Raw genomic sequence first — 26,490 nt, forward strand, 5'->3', positions numbered from 1 at the left:
GAACAAAGTGTGCTAATTAAATTGTAAACCAGAGCAAAGGCACAAAGTCTAGCTTTCCCGTTAATTGAAAAGCCTGCAACTTAGTTCCATAAGAGGAAAACCAATGAGTAAATAAATTGGAGACTGCTCTTGTGGTTTATTGATGCTGTTTTGGCCAAGTCAAGAATTCAACTATCCTAAAATGATCAAACATTGTTAGGAGAGAAAGAGAATTTCCAAACTGGCCTCATTATCTGAGAAAAGCTTAAAAATATCAATTAAGGTAGTGTAATTTCTCTCTCGCCTGCTTTAGTCTGCAGAGATGAAACTGTGGGAGTGTCCTGCTTGCTGGCTCATTGCTCTTTTCAGAAGAACAACTAGAGTTTTATCATAAGAGACAAATCCCTTGTTAGCTGCAAGGGAGAAATAATTTAATGATGAGGGACAAAGTACTGTGCATCTTAAAAGGAGGTAAATATGCATTCATTCACCAGTATTACAGTGAACTCGGAAAATTCCATGATGGGCAAGTATTCTGTAAAACTCCATTTCTTGGAGGAATGGAAATAAACATTTTTTTTATATTACCTATATCTGAGGAAATGCTTTTCTGTTTATGTATGTGGTCTGTAAGTATTTACATGAGAATGGAAAAAATATCACAGCAGGGTAATGTGACCACAAAGAAAAGTTGTTCTTCTGATTTCACTTTTTTAAAGAAAAACCTATCGGTGCTTAAAAAGTTTAAATAATGGTAATGTGTAAATTTAATGTGCAGCTGTGAGTTGACATGATCCATTGTAAACGCTCCAAGTGATTGAGTTTTTTCTCCCCCTCCGTGATACTTACCTTCGTCCTACCCAACCAGTTTTTGCAACTTTTAAGTGGCCTTGTAAGTAAGTGGAGTGTAATGACTTGTTTGGTCAGCAGTCAGCACATGCAAAATCTCCAGCCCATGAATTATGTAAACAAAAGACCTTTAGACCCAGCATGATTCTAATGATGAAGTTTTAATTTTAAAAGTTTTACATTAGCACTGTGTACATGTTTGTAGTTTCATAACGTACACTGTAGAGCAATCCTATAGGCCAAAGTATAAGCTGTCGCGATACGGTCAGTACATTTCTGTTGAATGAAGGGGCCTTTCTGCGTTGTTCTGGTTTAAGCCCTTTGGCTGTAGCAGAAATTCTCGGTCTGCTCTAGACCTTAAAGATCATCTGCAGAAAACAGTGTGATCTTTTGGGGGGATGAAGGGGTTCTTTTTTGTTTGTTTTGATTGTTTTAGGGTGTGCGTTGCCTTGCTTCTGATAAGAAGAGAGTCACCAGGGTAGAATAAATAAAAGATACTAAGTGATTATCTTCTAAAAAAATATTAATGCTTTTGGAACTAAATCCAGTCTGTGTTTCTCTAATACACGTTCTCTGTTTAAATAGCTCATGTGAAAGTCAAAGACATCTTACGTGAATGAAGGAATTGCTCTCCTTACAGTTACAACTGTGAGAAAAGTGACTCCACAGTGCTATCTTTGCTCTGATGTATTTCACTTTGTGAGGAAGATTGAGAGCTGTTAATATATGAATGTAGCTTTCATATACTCAGGAACACTGTGAAAATGTGATTTATGGCACCTGTAAAACATTAGTGATAATCTTTTCTTCTAGAAAATATAGGCCGTGTTGTCATTAACATAGAAAAATAATGAATCTCAGAAATAATGAAATTAAAAAATAATCCAGGATCTGTTTTTATTTACATTCAGGTAAAGCTTTTGTATGTATTGAAGTGTTATTTTCAGTACTTTTCCTACATCCTTGAGAACTAGAGTCTCTTTTGATTTTAAAATGTGGAATTCACACATCTAGTTGGAACCACAGTTTTAAGAAAAGTATCAGCTATCATGAGACTGATCATAAAACTGTACAAGTTGGCACTGGTGTATATCCTAGCTGCTAAGTGTTATAAATTGATTTTTTTTTTTGCTGTTGTTGTTTTTTATTTCTTAGTTTTCTGAAATAGATTTTATGTTTCATCTGCATGTATTGGGGGAAAAAAGATCAATCTTGTTGAAATTTTCTGGAGGAATATTTCATTAGGAAGTAAAGAGCTTAGCTTCACATAAACCAGTTGGAATTCCCCAAAGCTGAAAGACACGGATGCTTGCTGTAATAAAGCCTCTGATGGGGAATTCCTTAGCGACTGATAAAGAAATGATTTGCAGTACTACCTAGTGCTGCACCAATACTCAAATTCAGCGAGTATTTAGCATATTTTGTGGATAAAGCTATTGCTGTTTACCATTCTGCTGGTTTAAATGAGCACAGTTGTCAAAAGCAGATGGAAGGTGGTTGGGAATACACTTGCAGAAGGCAGTCGTGACCATCCACAAGTGCCCAGCTTTTGGCTGCGTTGGGTCGCAGGATCCCTTAGACCCGTGTGGACCACCCCTCTGTAGACACTAACTGCAGGGCAGCGGCTCCGCCGGGTCACACCAGAGGCTCCTGTAGCCCCGTGTCTCATCCCCAGCAGTAGCTATGAGCGTGTGCCTGCGTACAGTGTTCTCCCCAATGCTCCTCCAGCCATCAGCAGTCTCTGTCTCAGGGACTTCTTGAGCGAAATGTGGTTTCTGTGTGTTTAACCTCAAAGGGTTTGTGTCCCGTGAGCTCATCTCAGCTTCCCTGCGTGAGCCTTTTAGCACCCATAACATCCTCTGACAGTACGTTTCATGTGGCTTCCCTCAGGTGAAGATAACATGTTAGGAAATGGCATCCTCTTGTTAGTAAACAAAAATTTTGAGGGCATTGGTACGTTTTTAGCTGAGATTTGCTCTCGTGGCCGATGCTGGCAGACAAAGGTATTTATTTTGCAAGAGGAAAAATGAACTGAATGGTACGTTTATAATCCATCAGGACCGTCGAATCTCCCGGCTATAGTTTTGATGCTAGTGGTACTGCTTTGGCACAATTTGCAGTCCTGTTTCTGTTCCTCAGAACAAATGATTAAGAAACAATTGCCCGATCTCTTCAGTTAACACCCCTCCGCCCCCAAAAAGGAATGCATTCCGTGCAGTGCAGTAGGTGATACTTTAATAATGTATAAATCAAGTTGGACAGAAGCTGCCTGTCAGTTTTATTAACTTTGACCTTTTCTCCCATTATAAGGATGGTTTGGTAAATATTTAATGGCCCTTATAGATTTTGACAGTTGGATCTGCATTCCTGGGAGCAAAGGTAGATTATGAAGAAATACTTACAATTAGTAGAAATAGCTTAATCACTGGGAGTGAGCCTTCAAGGACAGAATTGTGTTTTAGAATATATTTATTTTTAATTCTTTTTTTTTTTTTTTTTTTTGCCTGACCACTAAATGTCAGACTAGCCGGGAGGCTATGAAATGTTTTTAAAAGGTTGCATTTATAATTCATCTAGGATTAGCACCTATGATTACCTCCGTCTCTGAGCAAGTGTCCAAATGATGTTATTTACGTGAAATACCTGTCGGTGTCATTCTGCGCAGCGAACACAAGGGAACGGTGTCAAGAGCAGAAAATGGCTGAAGGAGGGCTGCTCGTAATAAGATGCAAGAAGAAAAGGGAAAAGCGTGTTCCTGGAGTCAGAGGGCTCTTCTGCCAGAGCTGTCTTTCCCTTTAATTCCCTGCATATTGCACTCACTGCAAATTCTGGTAGTGAAGATTGAAAACTAAGCCCCTGACACTTTGAAACATTGCCTTTCAAACATGTACTGTCCATTGCTCTCATTGATTTCCCTCTCCCCATTTCAGAAATCTGTCGGAGAAAAACAAATTTGAGCAAAATTCCTGGGTCGAAGCAGCCCTGTTGGGGCAATGCAATCCCCCCCTTCCCTGGCGGAGCACGGTTCCCTTTCCATTAGGAATGCGATGCGTCTTCATGTTGTGCCACCGCCGAGATCGCGTGGCAAAGCAGCCGAGTAAATCAGGAGCCTGCTAAAAAGCCTTATGGATGCTCTGAGCATTGACATTTGAGTCAAATTGGCTCACAGGATAGCTTCACTCATTTTAATAGCCATTTTTGAAGTAGATCATTTTACCAAGCTTTGCTTCCCTCATTTTCAGTACCCTGCCGAGTAGCTTTGCCTAAGACCACTGTATTTTCCGAACGTTTGTAAGTCATAGTTTCCTAACTGCAACTTTTTTTTTATATGCAGATCACGGGATTAGAGTTGTTAATGTGTTAAACAGTTCACCTTTTTTCAGAACAGCTCTTTAGATAATGAGCGCGTTGATGTGGGGACTAGGACGATGAAGGGAATTGCATCTGTCTGACACTGAATCTTCAGGTTTTTTTCCCACCCCCTTCTCTTCAGAAATGGGGAACTAAGAATGCAAATGGAAAGCGTTCAGAGGTAGCTTGTAACTTGTTGCACTTGAGGCTGGTTTCAGGACTGACACAGCGCTGTAGCTGTTCTTAAATCTGGGAGCAGTGGGAATGCACTCAAAATCTTGCAGATTCACGTCGTGTCCTTCAAAAATTTGTCTTTCGTTGGCAAGCAAAATAAAAGGTTAGAGGAGAAAGCTACTGAATGTGAATCTTTCTGTTGCAATGCTATGGAGACGTGCTAGCAGGTATTTTAAAGGCTAGATTTTTCTTTACAGTGGTAAAAACTTCTTTGTGAATGTTTTGTGTTTTTATGTTTAAAAGGTGAGTGTTATTTCTAAAAAGCTGGTTTATGTAGCAAAAGGGTTGCATCTCTCTTCCTTATATCTTCTTCCAAAAAGTAAGGATGCTTGATCCCTTGAGAGGAGAAACGGTCTTAACATTTAAAAGCAAGCCCAAGTTTCAGTAGAGTTAGGACTTGAGAGGAAGTCTTTGGTTCATCGTCTTACTTGCCCTGTAGCATGATTTCCTTGTAATCCCTGTTTCACATCAGACTCTTTTATATGCTTTTGTTCATATCATCTTCCATCCAAGTAATATATATCTCTATATCTCATATATTAACTTACTGACTGGCTGTAATTTGAATCAGATGATACAGATAGCAGAGGTCTGACATAATACTGCAGTGGTGTGTATTTTAATGTATACGTTTTTTATTATCCAGTTGCAGTACCATGCCGGGCTAGCATCTGGCCTTTTGAATCAGCAGTCTTTGAAACGTTCAGCCAACCAGATGGGAGTATCTGCAAAACGCAGACCAAAAGCCCAGCCAACAACTCTTGTCTTACCTCCTCAGTAAGTAATGGAATATTTTGAAGAGTTTGCATGGGTGGGAGAGGGGGGGATTTTTTAAAAAACTTTTTATTGTAATCATTATTTTTTTTAAATCATTATAATAACAGATTTGTGCTTGCATTTTTGTTTCATACAAGGTGAATTATTCTTGTTGGATGGGTGGGGTACCCTATGGAAACAATATTTTGTTTCTTCTGTTTATGGAGGCGCTGCGACAACAGAAAAGTTGCAGGGATTCTTCTTTGTAGCAGGTCATAAAAGTTTTTGCAACATGAGATTGTTATTGAGGAGTGATGTTCCCCTGATTAGTATGACTGGGAGCTTCAAGTAGGACTTTTCTGAAGGTCCTAAAAGGCTGAAGCCAAAAAGTCTTTGGTGTGAGTACTTTCTTGACAAACGTCTGTTCTGAGTCCATCTGTTCACCATATGTTAATTTTGCATTGGATCTAAACCTCTTTTACAGGTGACAAGCAATTATGAGGACACTTAGAAACTGTTTGAGGACATAGAGTATCAACACTTCAGGCAGTCTGTGTACTGATGCCAAAAACACAGAGATGTCCACAACTAAGCTTATAAATTAAGAAAATGCTTAAAATATTCAGTTACATATAAGAAAATGATTATTATGTAGAAAATGAAGTGCTAAGGAATTATTCATTGTACTGAGCATCCTTGTAGTTTGTTGAAACTGCCTGCTTTTTTTCACAGAACCAGAGTCACTGATGTATAAACACTATGCTACTAAAAACTTCATAGTTGTAATAAAGAAGTCCCTGTTGTCACCAGAGTCCGCAGGCCTAAGCTGATGAAAGAATCAAAGGAAGTTTAGGGTTTTTTGCTTATATGAAATGAGAAAAAAACCAGAGTTAACAGAGCATTCCCTTGTATATTAACCTTAAAGGGCTGCTAATTCAAGAATCCATAAAACGTTCTATCGCTTTACCGATACGTCAGACGAAGAAGAAGGGCAGCTCTGTCAGAACTACAGGTTTGAAAACCAGATGTTGTTTCTCTTACACCTGTGAAAGAACAGGGGTATATTGTGACATATTGTGACAAACTGGCTAATCAGTTCTCTTCCTTTGTTGTGGTATGGGGTTTATTCGGAGCTTAAAATGGACTTCTCCAAGAAGTCTATAAACTAGAGTACTGTGATACCAGTTGTCACAGTTTTTATTCAGAAACTTTTATTTAGAGGTCTTTAAAATATTTTGGTGTTTTTTTTTTTTTTAATCATGGCGTCTCCAGTTACTAGAAGTACATACAGTGAAAGAGCTAGCTTTTATTTTTGCGTAGAAAAGACTGTACTTAAACAGTTGCAGCTGTATAAATCTTAATATGAGGTATGTAATATGCACATTTAAAAGTATTCTGTGTCGTTTTATCTGCAGGTGATTTTTCCTTCAGTGGTGCATTTACCTGGAATTTGCGGATAGAATGAAATTTTAGTGTGGTAACTAAACTTTAGCTAGTAGTTGAATTATGTTTCGGTATCTTATTTCCACTTCAAGCATTGTTCACAGGGAAAATATGTTTATGCTCAGCTGGCCCTTTGTCTGTGCCTGGTTTCCTCCTCTCTGGCTTCTCTTTGACCTTTCCATATTTGTCCTTATTTGCTATCTTGATGTGTCTTAAGAAGAGAATAATAGTAAATCAAATACCTGTTGAGCTCGATATCATGTCTCCAACACAAGGCAGAAGCAGATTATGAAAAAACTTATGAAAATAGGCTTATGAAAAGAATTTTAAAAAGTATGGCAAATGGATTTTAATATCTTGATTTTTGCTGTACTTTCATGCAAATAATGATGAATCATGCTGTGATTTTTTTTTTTTTCCCTTTTCTTTCTCTTCATTCTCTCTAAAGTGCAAAAGAAGAAAGCATCCAGCTGCAAAAGTACATATCTCCTTGAAAGGGCATACTGCATACTAATTTTGCCATGGTAATTCAGGGAAATTTTTTTTTTTTGCTTTATTGATTAATCAGGGAAGGGGTACCTGTTCCTTTGTCTTTTTTTGCTTTAATGTATGCTATTAAAATTAAGTTTAGTGACAAGTCTTTGGGCTGAGTAACAATGTGCTATGAGTCAAGTATATATTAAATGTTGTTCAGAGCAACTATATTATCTAGAGCTTTTCTTAAACGTAAGTAGTTACAAGATGTCATTTTAGTATAGTAGATGGGAGCAAACAGCAATACTGCAGTAATCTTTTCAGCCAGCAAAGGAATGCAGGAAACACTGTTACTCCGGAGGTAACATAGGTGATGATTTGGACAAAGAATCTTTTAAAAACTGTTTTATTTTTATGCAGATTTTGCATATGGATAGTTTGATATTGAACATGTCTTAATTTGAGTTAAGGGTAGCATTGGAGAGCAGTTACTGATCTGTTTGTTTATGTTCCTGTTCCTTGAAGAAACTGCTTGGGTAACACTTGCTATGGCACATTACATTCTTAACGGTAATGACACAAGCTGAGCAATTATCTTGCTAATCCATATCTTTGGTCTTTACTGCTGTGGCGAGACTTGAGTTTTATTCCGCAGACTGAACATATCCAAACAGTGTCTCTTCTCATAAGGGTGGTGATGCAAAACTTGATTCTTGTGCTGTGTCAATCATTTTTCGCTTGAGCCCTTAGTGTCTCTCCCTGCTGTGCTTTTTCTTCTCCTTTGCTTTCCAAACTGGCTTTAAGAAAACAACAACAACAACAACAAAAAACCAACCACAAAACAAACAAACAAACAAATCCAAAACCTTCTCAGCCTGTCTTGGAGGCTCAGCCATCTCTTCCTACCTTATGCTCACAGAAGGAGCCGGAGAAGGGGTTTCGCTCATGGCAAAGCTGGTTCTTGGTGGGCCCACTCATCTGTCCCTTGCTAGCCTTAGGCCCTCTTACGATGTGCTCTGGTGTGGAAGTGAGAACCTCTAGTTTTTCACTAGTAGATATCTGAAACAGCAGCAGCCATTCTGAATTAAGAAGTTATTTTAAAAAATTGAAGGTCTTTTTCCTATGCAACCATTATCAGTAAAATTTTCATTTTCTCACTGTTTTTGTTATCTGAGGGCTTCTAAGGGTGCTGAACAGATTTGAAGAGAGGCCTTTAAGTGTTCAGTTTTGCTTTTCAGTATTGGTTTTCACGGGCTCTGAAAGCGCAGAAAGGAATACTAGATTGATACGTGCCTCGTTTCTAGCCAAATGTATCTGCATGAGAAAATGACTAACTGCTGGCTTCCTTCTCTCCCGGCTTTGTCCCTCCTTCTGTCTCCTATTAACAAGACATCTCCCTGTACTTGCTAATAGATGCGTTCCCTCACATGCTTCTCATCTGGCTGCTGGTTCCTTCCTTCTGTTAAAGAATCCCAAAGCAGTGTTTGCCGAAGTGCTGAAAGCTGTCAGCTCCTTCCAAGTGACTAGGAAAGCGTATACATGCAACCCTTCTGAAAACCAGGATGGCTGCTTCTGGTTTGAAATAAATAAATAAATATGACAAGAAATGATGGCTCTTAGGTTTTTTTTAGTTTCCTCTTGAAATGTAGTAATTGACGCAGTTAATTAATCTTGTATTATTTTGCTTGGCACCACATCTCAAAAGCAAATTCCTGGTGAGGAAGTTGGCTCCTCAACCCCACGGGAGCCGAGGGCTGTGCCCCAGAGAGTCCGGAGCGGCTGAGAGCAGTGAGCCCGCAGAGGTAGCCCTGGCCAGTGGGCCACCCTGCTGAGAGCCCAGCAGACTCTGGTACGCCACTGTCTAGCTGGAAAACGACAGCAGTGAGTTACTGTGAGGTGAGGAGGAAGAAGGAAAGGAGGAAGCACAGGATGTTGACTGTATTCTTGCAGTTGTGTTCGTTGGCACACACAAGAGGGTCAGTTAGTTTTAATGGGAATTTTGAGGGGTCTCGGCTGAAAGCCTTGTGGCTGGGATAGCTCTGTTGTGTGGGGCTTTCTCGGTGTTCCCAGATTAATCATCCGTCTTCTCTGTCTGGAAGGAAATTGCCAGAACAAGAACTGCTCACCACAAAAGGTACTGAGACTCTTGCCCTTTATGGTGCCTTTTAGGGTCATTTGTTGTGACATTTGTGGGTTTGGGGAAATAAGCAGACTATAAACAATAAACAAGTGGAAGTTTGGTTCTTGTTTGACAACTTCAGGCTCAATGGACAGAGAGGCTTGAGTAAAAGAGTGTCCAATTTTTTGTTTTAGGGCACTTCAACTTGTCTTGTAAATCTCTTGTGTGCTGATGTATGCCCTAACCTGACAGTGAAAACACTGTAATAGACTGAGTAAAAATCGTTGTGAATTTGTGCTCTATTGCTAGGAGCAGACTAGCAAAATTACTTTTCCTTTATTAAAAAAAAAAAAAAAAAAGACAGTTCTGCCCATGAAATTGTTCTAGATAAATGAGCAACAAAAAGCTGTGAAGATAATTTTTCTTTTAGGAGATAATAAGGACTTGAGGATAGAGTGCTGGGCAGAGACCCAGGAGGGCCAGGTTGTTTCTGCCACTTGTGCTGGGTGAGGTGGCGGAGGTCTCTATTCTGCTCTCTACACCTCAGGATCCATCTAGATTCTTCCAGAGAAGATGGATATATTCAATAGAAGTCCATGCTTGCTCCATCTTTTGGAGCTACAATAGCAAAAGATGCTCTTTAGTGAGTGCTCTCCTTTAAAAGCTTAATTTACTGGCTCAGCAGGTATCTGTTCCATCTGGATTTGGAGAATAAATTTACAGATATCCTGAACTCTGTGTTTACTGTAGCTTGATTCAATACCAGCATAGTCAAAGTGTTGTTCTTTCATAGCATTAATGCCCTATCAGTTTTAATGTTTCTGTCATAGAACCTTACAGTACTACTTATATTGTATTTGTTCAAGAGCTTTCTTCGGCACATACAAGTTGAGTCTTGAGGAAGGGATTTAATTTAAAATAGTCAGTGATGTAGTATTCAAAAACAAAGTCGCTATTTTTAACAGTTAACTGAAAGGTATGTGTATATATATAAACTATACACCCAGTCATCCAATGTGCCAGAATAAATTATTTGGAACTTAACTCCTGTAATTTATCATTTTTACATTAAGAAAATTCCTGATGAGCCCTTTGCCAAGAGTTTTTGGAGGAAAGGTTTTTTCAGCATTTTGTTTTATAAACAGCATCTAATTGCTTCCTAAGTTTAGGGTTTTTCACTATGAAAGAAAGCGGTAGATTATTCTAAAGATAATGGCAAAGCATGCTTAAGCCAATAAATGTTCATAGGTTTTGTATTTTTTAAGACCGTATGTTTAAATTATGCTTATATAGTCTGACTTCGCTGTGTTATTGAGGTCTGAAATCCCAGCCGGGGATTCATCTTTTGAAACCCAGCAGGCAGTGTACCAGTTAAGTGCGACACCTGGTATATAGGCTGTGGGGAATGTGGCCGTTCAACATGCAAGCGTCGTTATTGCCGTGATCCCATTCAGTATCATCAGCTGTCCTCTCACATTCGGGCCTCTTCCTACAAGTATTCAAGAGTAGAAGAGCGAAGTGTGTGGCTGTATTTTCCCTTTTGAGAAAAGTCATCAGAAGTTCTTTGTGCAGTTCTAAAATTCTTCTTTCCCCCTACTGGCAAAGCTGCATTAAGTATCAATATTCATTAAATACCACAGAGATGATAATGTAATAAAGCAATAATCCTCAGGCCCACGTCTGCACTTCTTTCCAGAAGAGTTGAGGTTGAGAATATAATTAAAGATTAAAACTCTGTTTGCATTCTGGAACATGGAGATATCTTTTTGTACATGATGGGGAATTGTATTAATAAGGAAGAGATCAGTTTCCAATAACTTTCAATACTAGGAGCTCATTTAATATCCCTGTTCATGTTTAAGTTTCTCACGGTATTCCTTTAGCTTGACTTTAGCAAGACAGTGCAAGAGGAACTGTAAAAGAACGTGTTGCTGAACTACGTGACCCTTTTGCTCCGCAAATTAATCCCTTTTTATATGAAGAAAAAAGATTAAAAATTAGTTCTTTATATTGTAAGACAATAATATTTACATGAATAAGTTTAATTACTTTGCAGCCATGTACCACGTAGATCGAACAGTAATTTTAGTATTTGGTATCTTGTGCACAGTTTGGATCACATCGTTGTGCTGTTTTCTTTTTATCTTTAGTAAATTGATGAACGCCTGTTCTGCAGATGTTTTGTGAAGCTGCGTTAGTGTAAGTTGCAGTGTATGGCCATGCAGTGAGATCGCCTTTATCCTTAACTGGTATACTGATTTTAGTGTGTTCAGAGTTTATGTGCACATCTTCCAGGATCCTTTGATACTCAAGTCTCTAATATTTCACCTGGTTCAACTACACACAAAGTCTCTTTAAAACTTTCTGTATTGCATTTCATCAGCTTGTTAAATAATTCTTACTTGCCCTTAAAGAATCTTAGCCAGTTGGTTCTTTGCTCTTTTATTTTCTTTTTTCCTGCCCATGTGTATGCTTTTGTTGTATATGGTCAATCTTTGTTAAATACTTCTTTGTCTTGCTTTTTAATAAGCTCCATAATTTTGCACAGAAGGTCCAACATATTGGTTCCCCCCCCCCCAAATACTGGTATCTTAACTACCAAGGCTAATCTAGCTAGGTAGAGTACTAGTTCTTAGTAACCTCTGGTGAAAAAGATCGTGCTCATTTAACAGGTGGTTTTGTGAGCGTTTCCCTAAAGGAAAATCTAGTTCAATTACAAAATCCATGCTGTGCATTTCAGGGGTTAGTATTCCATTCTCTTCTAAATATAGTGGTGGTGGGGTGGTACGATGTGACAATGCTGTTGCATGGTGTGCGTTCCCCTAAAATTTTTCAAAGGAATACAAATAGTGTGTATGTAGTACTTAGTTTCTGTCGAAGAAGACTACAAAATAATATGAACCTATTCAAACTGCCGCCTACAACCCTACTTCAGAGAACAGCAACGTCCCCAAGTGAATTTTTCAAACCATGTAGAATATAATAGAGAATAATGAGCGAACAGGAAACCACTGTTTTGACAGCTTTGTTACAGGAGGAGAAGTGCTGAGAAATTCAGATCATAATGAATTTTAGCAGCTATTGGAAATATGATAGTTTTAAGTTTTATTTTAAGATACACACATGTTTTGGTTTGTTTTGGATTTTTCTTCAGGTTTCCCTTCTGCCTACCAAGCAGAGATGACAGCAGTTGCTGTTAGACAAGTTGTTTTGGGGAAACGGGACTGGACCCTGTTAGAGAAAGAGCACACCTTGCGTTTTAGGCTTAGTGAGACCCTTGGGTACTTCTAGTTTCCTTTAATACAGAAAGTATTAAAGTTGTATCCTAGGACGTGGGAGGAAAAGCTATAATTACATAGTCCTAATTTCCTCATTTTCTTCTCAACAATGTTTCCCCACCGCTGAAAGCTCAGAAATCTGGTTGTCTGGATTACTCCAAAGTACGTTGTCACCACGGTATTAGAAATTCTGATTTAAGTTATCCTTAAACTCAATGGCAACATTTAATAGACAGCTTGGAGCTGGTCTGGTTCTTCTCAGATTCACTAGCCGGGACACTCTGATTCCCAAAGCTGGGGAAGCATCTGCCGTGATTGAACCCCTGTTGTGTTACCAATTACAAGGGAAAATTCCTAGGTGATAACACATCATTAAACTTTATTGGACTGAGTTTTATCAGGAGAACAGCTGTGCACCTGGGTGTCACGTTGTTCTTTCTGGTTTTCGAATGTAACCCAAGCGAGTTAACTAGTCCTGGTCATTTGGATGAAAGATGATTCTAAGCTTTTAAAGAGAGATTTTTTTTTTTTTTTTTTTTTTTTTTTTTTTTTCCCTAATGGCCCCCGTCAACAGCAGGGACAAGCAGTTCGTAGGGCTCAGCGGCCGGCTGTTCTCGGGCACAGAGTGGTCCTGGGCCTGCCATTGCTTTATCCTGTTTCTTCTTGTGTATTTTGTTTAAATACTGGGGGGAAAAAGCAGCCTGCTATTAAATGTAATAGCGATCTGTCTCTTAGTTATGTGGTATTTACTGTTTAGCGCTCAACATAATTTAACTGGAATGAAAAAAATCCTAAATACTGGTTTGATTGTGAGGGGCTTTATTAGACAACTCCAACAAGAGCAAATCCAATAACTTACTGCAGATATAACATTGAGCAGTCATCTTACTATTTGTAGCCAAAGATAGGTTACCAAGCTCTGCTCCAAAACAGAGAGAAGGGGGTAATCCAGTTGAACTTCTGATTTCAGTGTAAGAGGTAAATTTTAAAATAAGGTGCTGTTAATTTGTTTTATGCCTCTGCTTTGTTTTCACTGTTGTTCACTTGAGTTATGTGAACTTTGGAACGGTACATGTGTTTTGTAACCTGTTTAGATACCAAAGATACAGAAGGCAGGCAGATGTTCGGTTGTTTGGTGTTTTGTTGTGGTTTTGGTTTTTGTTTTTTTTTCCCCCCTTCTTTCTTTCCCTGTTTGGCCTGCGGGGCTCTTGAGGTCAGTCGATTGTCCTTTTCTGTGCTTTATTAAGGATGTGTGCGGTTTCTTTAGTTAGGGACAGTTTTGAATAGTGGACCAACACAGATTTAATGAGAATCTGAAATCTAAGGAAAAAAATGTGATCTGCTTTTAATGTTTGTAGATGATAAAAATGCGCTGTAGCTCTCAGTCCTGCAACAGAGAGCTGCTGGGACCCACAGCCCACGTCCGCATCTCTGACCTCTCAATTTTTGTATGGCCTATTGTAATACAATATAAATCCAACTGTTTTTGCACTGTAAACTTGATCACTCTGACAGTATTAAACCAGCGTTTGGACAATAGGAGAAACCCTCTTAAAGTGTTAATATATTTGGATTTTCATTTATGTTTATATCCAATCAGTAGAAGTGTTGGAGCCCCAGATAGAGCTGTATGACTTGAGGAGTGGGGTAGGATCCAAACTAGGCCCTTATACTGGTAAGAGGGAGGAGTTCCATAATAAACTGGTGTGGTTTTTAGCAGATTTGGTCCCGGTACGTGTGACGTGAAGAGAGGTGGGGTGAGGAGGCCCTTCCCTGCGTGATGCTCTCCTGCCGCAGTCTGTAGGTGGGTCATAGAGCGACTGCTGCGGAAGCCCACGAGTGTTGCCAGAGGTGTAGTCGTCATCTGGGTACCCTCCGCGTTGCCGCTACTGGGGTACAACGTGGCTTTGTGTGGAAGCTTTTTGGGTTTTGTTTTGTGGTTTTTGTAACAGCTGCCATTCTAGAGGCTGGTGATGCTTGGTAACTCAGTACTGAGTCAACATCTTTAGAAATGATTCTTTTAAAAATTTTAATCTTGATCTAATCTCCTAATACGTTGATATATGTGACAGCAGGGGTTTCTGTTATAATCTTCTTTGTTTTCTTATACCAGATCAGTGCTTTTTTTGGCTATAGTTACATGCTGAATTTCATTTCATTCCATTAAGTACTATACAGCTGCGTATTTTCTTACAAAGTAATTACAAAGAACCAGCAGGCATTGATCAACACAGATTGTCCAAAGGAAAGATTTTGACTAAAACCAAATGTTCCTCATGATATTCATTAACAGGATAATAATTTCTATCCGTACAAGTACAAGAGACAAGGATCTTGGATATTGCTTTAGCCCTAGTAAATTGCTGAAATGTGCGTTACTTGTGTTGTAAAACTTTACGGTGTATTTTAACAGCAAGGAAAAATCTATTTTATTTATTCACTTTTCAACAAATATTCTAATCAACCACTGTGGAAGGAGGGTGCATGTAATTAAGATTTTGTCATTTCTTTACAGTGTATAGAGCTTCGCTTACTAGTGTGTTGTGAGCTGTTACGGACTGATTGCCTTAGCTCAAATGTCTTTGTAGTGAACACCTCCGTGAACATCTCTGCCTTGAAGACATGAGCCAAAAGGGGCCTGGGGCTGATTGCTGTTGATATTTTGGTGTCGTATTCCACAAACTAATCCCACAAACAGGATTGCTCCGAGTGTGATGTGCAGCCCTGTGTGACTGAGCACAGTGATTTGAAATAATTCCCACCTACTTTGCTGAAGACGAGCTGGAGCACTCCATAGCCGGGGGATGAAACAGCCGTATCTCTTTGGAAAGTTGGGGCCGTGTACCGGCCTTGATCCGCGTGTTCATTTTCCGGAATATGCGCAGATCCAGAGCAGCGTGTAGCCCTTAGTGAACGTCAGGGTTACTGGGGATTGCAGCTCTCTTGTAAAAGAGCAAATTTCTGCCTCTTTGATGTATGTTTGCCTTAAAGGTAATGTTTGTGTGAGAACCGTGCCATTAAAAGGTGGCAATTAATTAAAAGTTGTTCCACAGTCCCAACTGTTAAAAGATGCCCTTGCAGCATTTAGAGCAGAACGCTAACATTGCACTGTAGGGAATCCCTGTACTTTCACTAAAAAAGAAAGTTAAGGATGAAGATTTTAATGTGTAATTAAAGACTGCAAATACTAGTTTAACTGCTTGTTTCTGTGTCAAGGAAAAAAACGAACACGCTACCAGTGATTGGACTAATTAGACAGTGAAGAACAAGCTAGAAAAGAGAGGAAATTTGTATGAACTTAATAATGATATCAAAGCTTTTGCTAAAGCTGTGATTTTATCATATGATTGCTTTAACCCTCTATTTTTTTTTTTTAGCTTGGCTATTTGGGGGAGGGGGATTAGAGGCTGCTTTCCTGCAGCAGACAATCAATCTGAAAAGAATAAATTAAAACTGCCGCTTGCCAAATTCAGGAACACATTACAGCAAGTGTTTCCATCTGCATTGGTTGTATATTCCCTTGTCAAAGAGGATGAGCAAAAAAAGCAGAGCTGCAATAAGATGGAGGGAGAAGGTCTATTTTGGTGGCTTAGCAGGAATGGCATTATTGCACGATCATATTGTATAATGTGATGCAATATGAACATATTGTGAATGTGGTTATTAATGACTGTATTTCTGTACCTCTACAGGATTCGAAGTAGCCTTTAGCTATTTGAGAGGAAAACTAAACAGCTATACTGTGAGAGGGGATAAAAGTACTTCCAAATGTGAAACCTGTTCGGTTAAGGAGAAGGAAGGTTTAGGTGTATCACAGTAAGAAAACTTTGAAACGTAAGTCGTACCTGAAAATAAAGGCAATTAGAAAGCCCCCTGTAGTTTTGACAGTAACCCTACAAAAAGGGAAAGTTTTTCCCGAAGTAACGAACCGCAGATGGGGATTTACCTGGGGATTAAAGCGGCGGTTCCCTTCCCTGAGGAGCGCAGTGGACGGTGGGCTGGCGTGCTGCAGCGCTGCCTGGAGCGGCCGTGTTCAGCACCCATCAACCGACCAGACTTTTGAGTTTGAGGCAGACACTTAAATGCCCTTTCTAACTAGAAAGGATACAGAGTACGAGAACTGCTTTGCTCTGCTTTCTTTACTTCATGTGAAAAATAAATGTTATTACTTTTTAATTTCGCTTTAGGGCATTCTCTGGGTATTCATGTGTTTACAAGGAACCCTATGGATGGGTTAAATGAAAAAAGCTTGGGTAGCAAATTCTAGCTGATGACTTCATAGTGTTTTCCTCTACACATAATCTGCATTTGAAATGATCTGAAGTATTTTGGTACAATTATGTGCTTGTCCCATATTCCCAACTGACAGTGGAAAAAATAAATAAAACCATTAGAAGTTTCACTGGGTGAAGCGGCTTGGTTTTCGTCCCTTTATAGATGCTACTCTACTCTTACTTTCATTCCTGATGGTTTAATTTTGCAGAGCGCTTCCTCTTGGCTCTATAAGTTTTACCTAATGAAGTCTTAGCACTGTCTTTGTAATTTCAGTAATGTTACTCAGTAGTATGTGTATGTCATTTTGAAAACAAGTGTATTAATAGTGTAACGCGCATTTCTAATTCAACATACATACATTTGCCTCATTACTTTAGTTTATTTCCCTGATTCTTACTTTTGCATGGGTAACATAGGGAGTATGTTCCCTGTGGACAGGGAAGACCGCCTTAATATTGGCAGACTTAGTTTTGGCTGTTTTCTGTGGCTGCGTGAAATCTCCTTGTTGTCTGTGAGTCATGGCCAGGGGAATCCTGTATGAAGTCCTCTAATTTTAGCAACCAAAAGCATCTCCATGCAGCAATTTTTGCATTGAAATTAAATTTTTCTTTTGTGTTTTTCAGGATTGTTCTTACACATTTTATTTTGGGAAAGGAAGTAGTAGCTTGGCACAGAGATGATAGTGAAGTAGTTAATCGCTTATTTAACCTCTGCTAAGTTTACCTGGCCACCTTAAATGAAATAAAATAAAGATTACATTCTCTGTGTGACCATTGTGCTCCATTATTGCCTATAATACTTTGTTTCCATCCCTCACAGAATATGATTGTGGAATAGTGTTCAGCCTTTTCATTCCGTACCACAGATGTTTAAAAGCACTTAAAGACACAGAGATTGCTGAATAAGTTGTTGCAGAGCAAATTACTGATTTTTTTTTTTTTTTGAGTTGCGCTATGCCTCGGTTTCCCCACGTGAACTGTGTGAATTGTGTCATCTGGGAATTGTGCAGGAGTGCCGAGAGTGACTCGAGTAATACTTGTACAAAGCTAGGATAAGAGAAAGCATTAACTATAAAGCAGATGCTTTCATCCGGGGGAAGAGTCTGGATTTTTGTCTTTTATTGCTGGTTGTTCAAGACCAGTTAATTTTTTTACAAAATTCAAAGTCCAGGAGTGGCACATTGTGAAAAATGAATGACCGTATCATCCCGACTTGCAAGACCTAATAGAGCTTCCTAACTACCCGCTGTCAGCGTTCATTCTGATAAACGAATGGTGATGTATTATTCTGTATCCTTTGTGTTCTTGCCTTTAGGTGTTCATTTCAGTGATGGAAGACAAAGTGCAGACACATGAAATAATTACACAGCAAGCTTGGCTGGAGCCTGTCAGTCTGTGTCAAGCTCCCTAAACTTCTTGAATCTTTAAATTGTCGAGCTCTTTTGCTGATTGTTGCATTCAGTGTTTGGTGTTAAAATCAAATGTGCTCTAGAAGTGGCAAAAAGTACCCTACTGTTTTGATGTATTTTAAGTCAAAATTTAATAGCTGTGTCCAAAATAGCACTATAAAACTGAGCTCCCCTCAAGCCAAAAACGAGGCTTCGTTACTTTCCTATTTTACATGCAAAACCTTCTTTCATTTTGGCTTTTGCATTTTGACAGTTGCTCAGCAAAGATGATGGTTTTGCTCATGACAAATTTGTATGCGCCTTGTAGACAGGTCTTATAGAAGAGCCTTTTGTGAAGGACTGAAAGACAAATCAAACTTGGATCTAAATTCGGGGCTAATCAGCTATGTGATAGACTCATAGTTTGAAGAACCATGGTCATATCTAACAGTACTTTATTATCAATAATACCTATGTTTAAGCATTTATTGCTTTTTAACTTTTTTTTATCGTTCAATTTTAAATTTAAGTTAAGAAAAGAGGGTATTAGGCTGATGAGCTGTATGTTGCTGAGGTGCGTTGTTAGCAAGTAACCCATAAATTTGAAAGTTGAGGAAATAATTCCTGGTTGATAATCATTGGTTTGGTGTTTCAGTTACTGAAGTGCGATCTGTCCGCTGGGTGCAATGAGTAGACTCCGTAGTTGTAATTCCTCCAGCTGTTCTCCCGTGCGTTCATTCTTCAGCTACCGCCTCTGCTAACCCTCTGCCTTTTTGTATTTTCTAGTCAAGTAGGCATTAATGGAAAAGTCTGCGGTGGCCATGGGTGCTCCAGACTCTGAACTCTGAATTCTCTTTGATTTCTAGTTGGAGATTGAGTTGGCAGGGACCTCGGGAGGGCATCTAGTCCAGCTTCCCATTCAAAGATGGTCTCTTGTCACAACTAGATCAGATTAGCCGGGAAGTTGCCTGCCTGAATCCTGAAAACCTCCCGGGATGGAAGACTACACTTGTAGCTATCATCGAAGCGGTTCACCTGCTTCTAGAGGCCCAGTTAGTGCTGTTCTTGTTTAAACAGGCCTGCTGAAAACCCCCAACTTGAAAATCACCCTGTTCTAAAGAAGGTTTGGGGGGGTGGCTGATGGAGAGAAAAAGCAAATATTTTTGGAGAATCTGCATTAAGTAGTAATGTAGATTATAGTAGCCTGTTTAAAAAACAGACAGTGAGAAGCAGGTGAGTTAAGTAAAAGGAAGGCTACAAGGAGGAGTGCTTGGGATTTAAAATAATATTTGTATGATTTTTTTTTTTTAATTTAAAATTTGGCTTAAGAGCAGCTTGTATGTTGTTGCTTGCATGATCCTTTCGACTTTGAAAGTTGCTCTTCATTTAGACAAAAGGTTACTCCTTCAACAACGTGATTTTACAGCATAACAGACGATAAGCAAATTTAATGCTATCTAATCTTAGGTATTTCTAAGGAAGCGAAATGAGTATCTTGACGTGACAGAGCAGTGGTGGCTCTTGTGTGCCACGTGTAAAATGAGCCTGTTGACAGAAAATGCCAGGTAGAACTATTGTAACGTGTGATTATGCTTTTAAAATGAAAATTTATTTTCAATGTGAAGATAGCAACTTTAACACTACAGACAGAAAATCAATTATAGTTTTTGTTAGCACAGCTGAAATACTATCTGCTGCTACTAATTTCTTTTTGTCGTTCCACAATTGCTGTCTTCCCCCTGTTTTTTATTAAGTCATCAAAGAGGATAGAAATTCTGATATTGAAGCCTGAGTGTTTTAATATCCTTCCTTCTCTCCTGCTATGTACTTTTGCATGTCTGCAATACCATGGTTGAATCATCCGTTGCAATGTTTGTATGTATTTAAGCCACTTAACTTTTTTCGTGTCTTAGGCATCATCTTCTACCAGCAAGCTCTTATGCAAGTGAACCACTGTTTGGTTTTGCTATTAGTTGCTTTGTTAAAGTGTAACTATATACTGGATCTTAAAGATCTGCACATCGCCCAGATACCTTCTGCTGAAGTTCTTCTCCATGCATCTTAAAATGCTGGTGTAAACAAGCTACGTAGAGAACCTGGTTGTTGGATGGCCCTTGGTTTTCAGGTTGTTTCAGATTATTTCTTTATCTGTTAACTTCTTCTGGTTGGTTGTTTCAGAGAATTTCAGGAGGTTTTCTCTCTCACATAAGGTCTGTCCAAATAGTTGACTCCCTTAGCTTCCAAATCCGAAATAAGTAGTTCATTTCCATCTCCTGAGTGTGAAGGATAGGACATATTAAGAGAAGTTCAGCTCTGGTTTGAGCGTCGAGCCTCTCCGGATGTGTCAGTTAGCACTGATGCAGTCCGGCATGCAAGGATGGAAAGTGCTCGACTGTTCTGTGATGCTGTGAAATGTATGTACACACATATATTTAAGCTAATGCTTTAGGGTTTGGGGTTGTTTTTTTTTTAAGCCCTTGAGAAGAGTAAAATGAGCCCTGTGTTTTGTTTGCCCATATTTACTGTCTTTCACTGTTGCTGACTTCTCACTAGTTGCAGCTTACAAAGAAGTCTGTTTTCAGTGTAATGGGATGGGTTGCAGAAAGACAGTCAAAGCAGCAAACCCCTGAGTAGTGCCGAGGATGTAACTATAGCTGCATCTGATTTGTTTTCAGTCAGGCTTTTGACTTTCCCATCTTCATGCTTCCTTTTTGGAGATGTTGTGCAATGTTGGTCTCGTGTCTTTTGCCAAGTAGTTATACAATCCCATCGACGGCTAGTATTTTTGTCTCCTTTTAAAAAATACCTATAAAGTGCTATTAAGAATGTGCCTGACTTATTACATCAATGCAATTGTACTTTGTGTTTTGTGTTTTGAATCTACAGAAAACTTGATGATTGCGATTAGGCAAAAAGTGAAGAATAATTAAATGATTAGATAGAAGTCAAATAGAGAAATGCACATCAATGCAGTGAGTACTGAATGCAAAGTGAGCAGGAATGGAGAGCTCCCTTGAAACATTGACAAATTCACTGATGTTTGGAAATATAACTGCAGGACAATCGTTTGAGGTGATAGATAACATTTGGTAATATTTTATCTGTTTCTGTAGGGCAACGGCTTCAACTGGTTCACTCTCAGTAGCTACATGTTAGCTAATTAATCATATAATTTGCTGTCATGTTACTAGGTGAACCTCTATCCTGGTAGCAGCATGAATTTGAGATAATGGTTTCCTAATGACCGAAATAGCTGTAATAGCCCAGGCCCTCACGGTTGACTTCGACTTTCCTCTGGTTGCTTTTGGAAAAATGTTTGATATAAGGTAATTCTTAATGAAAGTTCTGTCTGCTAATACAGACAGTTTGCAGCTGTATGTATTAATATAGCTGAGTCCCAGTCTCTTCTTAATACAGTATATTTTTAATTAAAACACCGTACTACAATAATACGTTGGTATATATTGTACATGTGTTTGATATCAAACTATTCTGTAGCTTTTACTCTGCGATGGAGAGATTTTTGGGTTTTTTTAGTTGGGTATAGGTTTTTGTTTATGCTGTCATCAGACCTTTTCCTAGGAAAATATAGAGCTTTCTGTTGGGTGGAATGCTTCAGCAGGTTTGTCTAGAGAGTTTTTAATCAAAAAATTATTGAGCTTTTTTTCACAAGAAACCTTTAAGCTGGACAGTGTAACTGTATAATGTGAGCAGCAATCTCAAGAAAAGGAAGAATATAAACAGTAAGTTTAAAACAAAAAAACCAAAAGTGACCTTGCCTTAAAATACACTATCATTTATCTCCATATTTAAAATTTTGTCTGTGTGCAGGGAACGTCTTTAGGCGGTGCAAAAATCTAATTAAATCTTCTCATGGTAGTGATTCATAGCTGACCCTCTCTTTATTGGAGCATCTTATTAGAATAATAAACCACTCCCTGCTGAGAGACACTGTCACTGACAGACAGGCGAGAGACCTTGGCTGCTGCTGATTAGGAGAGGTTGATCAGGCTGGTGGTGTCTTCAGGGTCTGCAAGAAATCTTTTATTGTCCGTTCTGTAGCAGAACTTTTGAGATGCTGTTTGGCAGAGTCCAGGTTCTCACTTGTGACCATGTGCGGTCCCATCCGGTCTTGGATTATTTCATCCCATTCATTCACGTTACAGAGGGCAGTTTCTTTTTTTTTTTCTTTTTTATTAAGGACTGTGAATGCATAGACGCTTTTCTTTTTTTAATTTGTACCTATTCACTATTAGAAATTATCTGACAATTTGCAATTTCTTTACTTTGGGTAACCAACTTGACATTCCTTAAAGGAACCTGCCTTTTACAAGTTTTGAGCCCGATGTTCGTGAAGTAGGTGTTCAGAATTAGGGAAAGGTATCTAGGAACAAAACTAGGCAGTGTTAATAATCATGTTTGTATTTACCTAAGGAGATCTTCATTCCTTCTTTTTCACTTCGGCAGTTTTCTCCGTTAGTATACGTACATAAACAGAATTGTATTATTTTTTTAATAGGCTGAACATTTCTCCCCGATAGCACCAGGCACAGGAGTTCTAAAGCGGTTGTTCTGCTTTAGATAGATTTGATATAAAAGCTGGTTTATGTTTTACTTCTTAGGGAAGCTCTGCAGGTAATGTAAAGCGATGCAGACACAGGAATATACTTATGACCATAACTGTATTTGCTTACCGGGGTACTTCTTTGGCTTTAGTCCAGGTTTCAGCCCTGCGAAGTACTTTAAACTCTGCCCTCCCTGTTCGTGCAGTGGAGGAACGCAGGCAAAGCAGAGTCTCCAGCATTTGAAAAGCCACAGTGAACACAAAGCCTGTCTGATCTCCGCTGTGGTTGCACGCTGATCCTTGTCTGCAAGGGGAAATAACATCAGAGGAGAAAGAACCTGATTACAAGAGTGGGAAAACGGCCAAAAAGGTGTAGTGAATTTCTGCAGTGGCTTTGCTGAGGTGTCTGGACTGTATTTGGCAAGCCCAGAGTAACTGCCATGAGAAGCCCTTTCCTTATACCAGCTCTGTTGTTTACTTCTGCTGGTGGCAGCGATGCTTAAAGAGAAAATTTTTTCAGAGAATTTGCTTAAGGGAATTCGCCCTCCTCGCCCACATTGACTTTCAGTTGAAGCCATGCAATTAATTTCCACGAGCCCTATAAAAATCCCAACCTAAGGAACAGCTTGTCATGTTGGAGGATGAAGTGATGAAAGTGTATTTTTTAGAAAATAATATTTTGAAGGACTTCTCTCTGCAAAATGTTTGTACTGAGAGAATCTTGAGTTTATAAATGTCTAATTGTACTTGTTATATGCAGTTTTTGTACTGGAGTGTAAAGATGACCTTGAAGGAGTCTTTTGATAAACCTCTGAGTTTTAAGATAGATTTTTCATCTCTGTAGTATCACAGGCAGATCGAAATACTTAGAGCATAATCCTGGAGAGAAAAAAATCAGGACTAATGATGAAATTCCCTCAAGAAAACTTAAAGTAGGTGATCACAAAAGTTGAAATGGGTATTTGGTAAAAGTTTGTGTAATAAATTGCACTGAGCTGTACAAACAATCATTTGTTAGAGTATTTCATCTTTTTTGGTGTTTTTTTTCTTCACCTTTACTTCCCTATTAATTACAGAAGAACAAATGAATCGTAAGTGTCCTTGAAGGCTGATACCAAGTATCCCAAGTACCCTTAGAACTAGTGCTATTAAGACTTGTCTGTTTTTAACCTTAGTCTGTAATTTTAATAAAGCACTAGATCTTGAAGTGGATGCTCTTTTCGAGTGGCTGCTTGAAGTCTGTTGGTGAGGCCTAAAATTTGAGTCTTTACTTCCTAATCCTATGTATGCTAACATCTTGTTCGAGAAGAATGATACAATTCTAAAGGAAGAAATTAGAAATATAATAATACATCACTGTGAGGACTTGAACGGAATGTCAGAGGCCATACTTATAATGCCTTCATGTCTATGGTGGGTTTTTTTTGGTTGTGCTTTTTCTCCTGCCTACTTTGCTCCTTCGGGCACTTCTGTCGTTACCTAAGTGTGCTTAGATGGTAGCACGGTTACAAGCTTTAGAAATCTGCTTGCAAAATACAAGAGTCCAGTGCAGATTCTAAGGTAATAGATAGCACTAAGTCTTAGCTTCGATCTGTAGAAATTAAGCCATTTTGCATAAAGGTTGAGTGTCTTATCCCAGTAGCTTCTAACAGGTCGTGAAACTAATATTAGATATGATAGAGTCAATAACTGTACAACACAACGCACCCTACATGCATTAAATAATGAAATAAATAATGAAGCGCTGGTACGCATGCTGGTGCCTGCATTAGATGCTGACGTGGCAGAGACAGTAAGGTATTGTGGTTTTAGCCACAATTTAAAGAATGTTTTAAAACCGCATGATACTGCCTGCAAACCATCAGAGTGGGATTTAAGTAGAGGACACTTCTTTAAAAGCAGAAAATGTCAGGGCTTTGGTAGCTTAACTGGTACAAAAAAAAGCTGTCTTATGAAATGGTCCGCTCTGCTCTCCTGTTTTGGTATGTTAGCCATTCCCTTAATCCTCCTTTCCTCCCATCCTCTGGAATTTTTGTTGCCTTCATTAAGTTCTGGGGCTTGATGTGCCTAACATAAATGATTACTAAGATCTCTTCCTTCCAGCAGAGCTAGTTACGTGGTCAAGCATAGTGTATAAAAAGGTCTAACTGTGCAAAACAGTGTGTTTCCTATTCATCAATCTCCCCACCCAAAGGTAAAATTTCACTGGTTTTGATAGGTATAGAATACATAACAGGTATCATGCATCGTCTGTTGCTTTTCGTAAAAGGAGGTAAGTACTGTAATTTCTGCTCTGTTGAGGGAGAAATAAAGCACAAAGAAAGTGAGAAGACTTTGCTATTGAAGTAATTCTTCAATAGCAGAGCTGAAAATAACATGTTATAAAATACTGAATTCTAGCTTTAGAAGGCTGAATTCCGGAGGCAGAGCGTGGAGTAACGTGCAGCATCAGGATCCCATCAGGCGGCCGGTCCACACGACGGGACCTTTCCCATCTGCAGGGAGCCCCGGTTACTTTGTTTGGGAATCTGGCTGGGCAGGCGGGCTGAAAACCAGCCCAGCCCGTCGTCTTTTCTAGAAGCAGGGCTGAACTTGATGCTTAATCCTCTCTCCCTCGCTGCACGATTGACTGTTGGGTGCAGGAGAGGTGGTTCCACCTTACAGTGCGGACCCAAGCAACCTCAGGTGAACTCAGCTGCACCACGGGTGCTGGAGAGGGTGGGGATTATCCATCTCTGACACCCCGTGGGGGAGAACTGTGTGTAGTTCGTGCAGACTTTTTGGGTTGGTTGTTTTGGTTTGGTTTGTTTTTTTTTTTTTTTTTTTTTAAAAGGCCTGCTGGATCTCTTGGCTTGAGTTTCTCCTGAGGACTTTTGGCACGGCTTTACTGTATGGAAACATGTATGTGCATGTGCAAATTTAGGCTAACAGGTGGGGCAGAAATGGCTTGACAAGTTAGGAGTAATTCAAGAACCATCTTTGTAGATAAACACTGATGTAATAATTCTGATTCTCATCCAGGCCCATGAAAATTACTGTTGTTAGCATTTATTGTTGGGCTGTGGAGCAACATCTAGTTTCATGCAGAAGTGGAAATACAAACAATACATATGTGCTGTGAGGTGTTGCTTCTGAAATTCTATTACTACTGATGCTGCATAGTTAGGAAGGGCTGTTTTTTCCTCTCGAGGTACCTATAAAGGAGTTAATGTTTTCCATAAAGCACAGACTAGTAACAGGCTCAGACAAGATCCTGGTGATGACTGTAAAGTAGATGCACGCTTGTTTTGTTAACCAGCTTTCACACATCCTAATATCCATATTCCTCTCTTGATTACTGCTGTGAATTAAAGGCATTTTGAAGAGTGTTCCACATAAGTACAAAGAAAGCTATTTCAACAATATAATAAAGTATCTATGGGAATTTGACTGCAAGGTCTCTATTTATAACTTAAAGTTTTCCTTATTGAAGTTATGCTTTTTAATGTGGTGCACTGGAATTTGATATTGTGAACATGTCTTTTTGCTCTATCTTGAAAAAACAAACTATGCACTGACAAAATGTGTGTTTTCAGAGTGCGTTAAAGAGGTGTTCATATTTAACTTAAATGTGCAGATGTCCAGAGGCTGTTTGATTCAGGGGCGGGTTTGCATTTCAGAAGCGTTCAGCACGAGAGCCTGCGTGCATTCATAGCACCACTCTCAGCTCGTACCTTTGAGGACATTCCTCGCACGTTTACACCACATTGCTTATCAGTGGATTCACAGTAGCACTGAAGAA

General features: G+C 39.1%; 1 protein-coding gene across 2 annotated transcripts in view; it reads left to right on the plus strand.

Moving 5' to 3' along the window:
- MED27 (mediator complex subunit 27) overlaps positions 1–26,490 on the plus strand; it is a 96,354-nt gene that overhangs the window by 33,289 nt on the left and 36,575 nt on the right. For both annotated transcript variants that reach the window (XM_082327200.1, XM_082327201.1), the window contains exon 3: positions 5,060–5,190. In XM_082327200.1, coding sequence (XP_082183326.1) covers positions 5,060–5,190 — 131 coding nt within the window. The remainder of the gene's footprint in view (positions 1–5,059; positions 5,191–26,490) is intronic.

The sequence above is a fragment of the Platalea leucorodia genome, assembly GCF_965183815.1.
Source record: "Platalea leucorodia genome assembly, chromosome: 15".
NCBI classification, from domain to species: Eukaryota; Metazoa; Chordata; class Aves; order Pelecaniformes; family Threskiornithidae; genus Platalea; species Platalea leucorodia.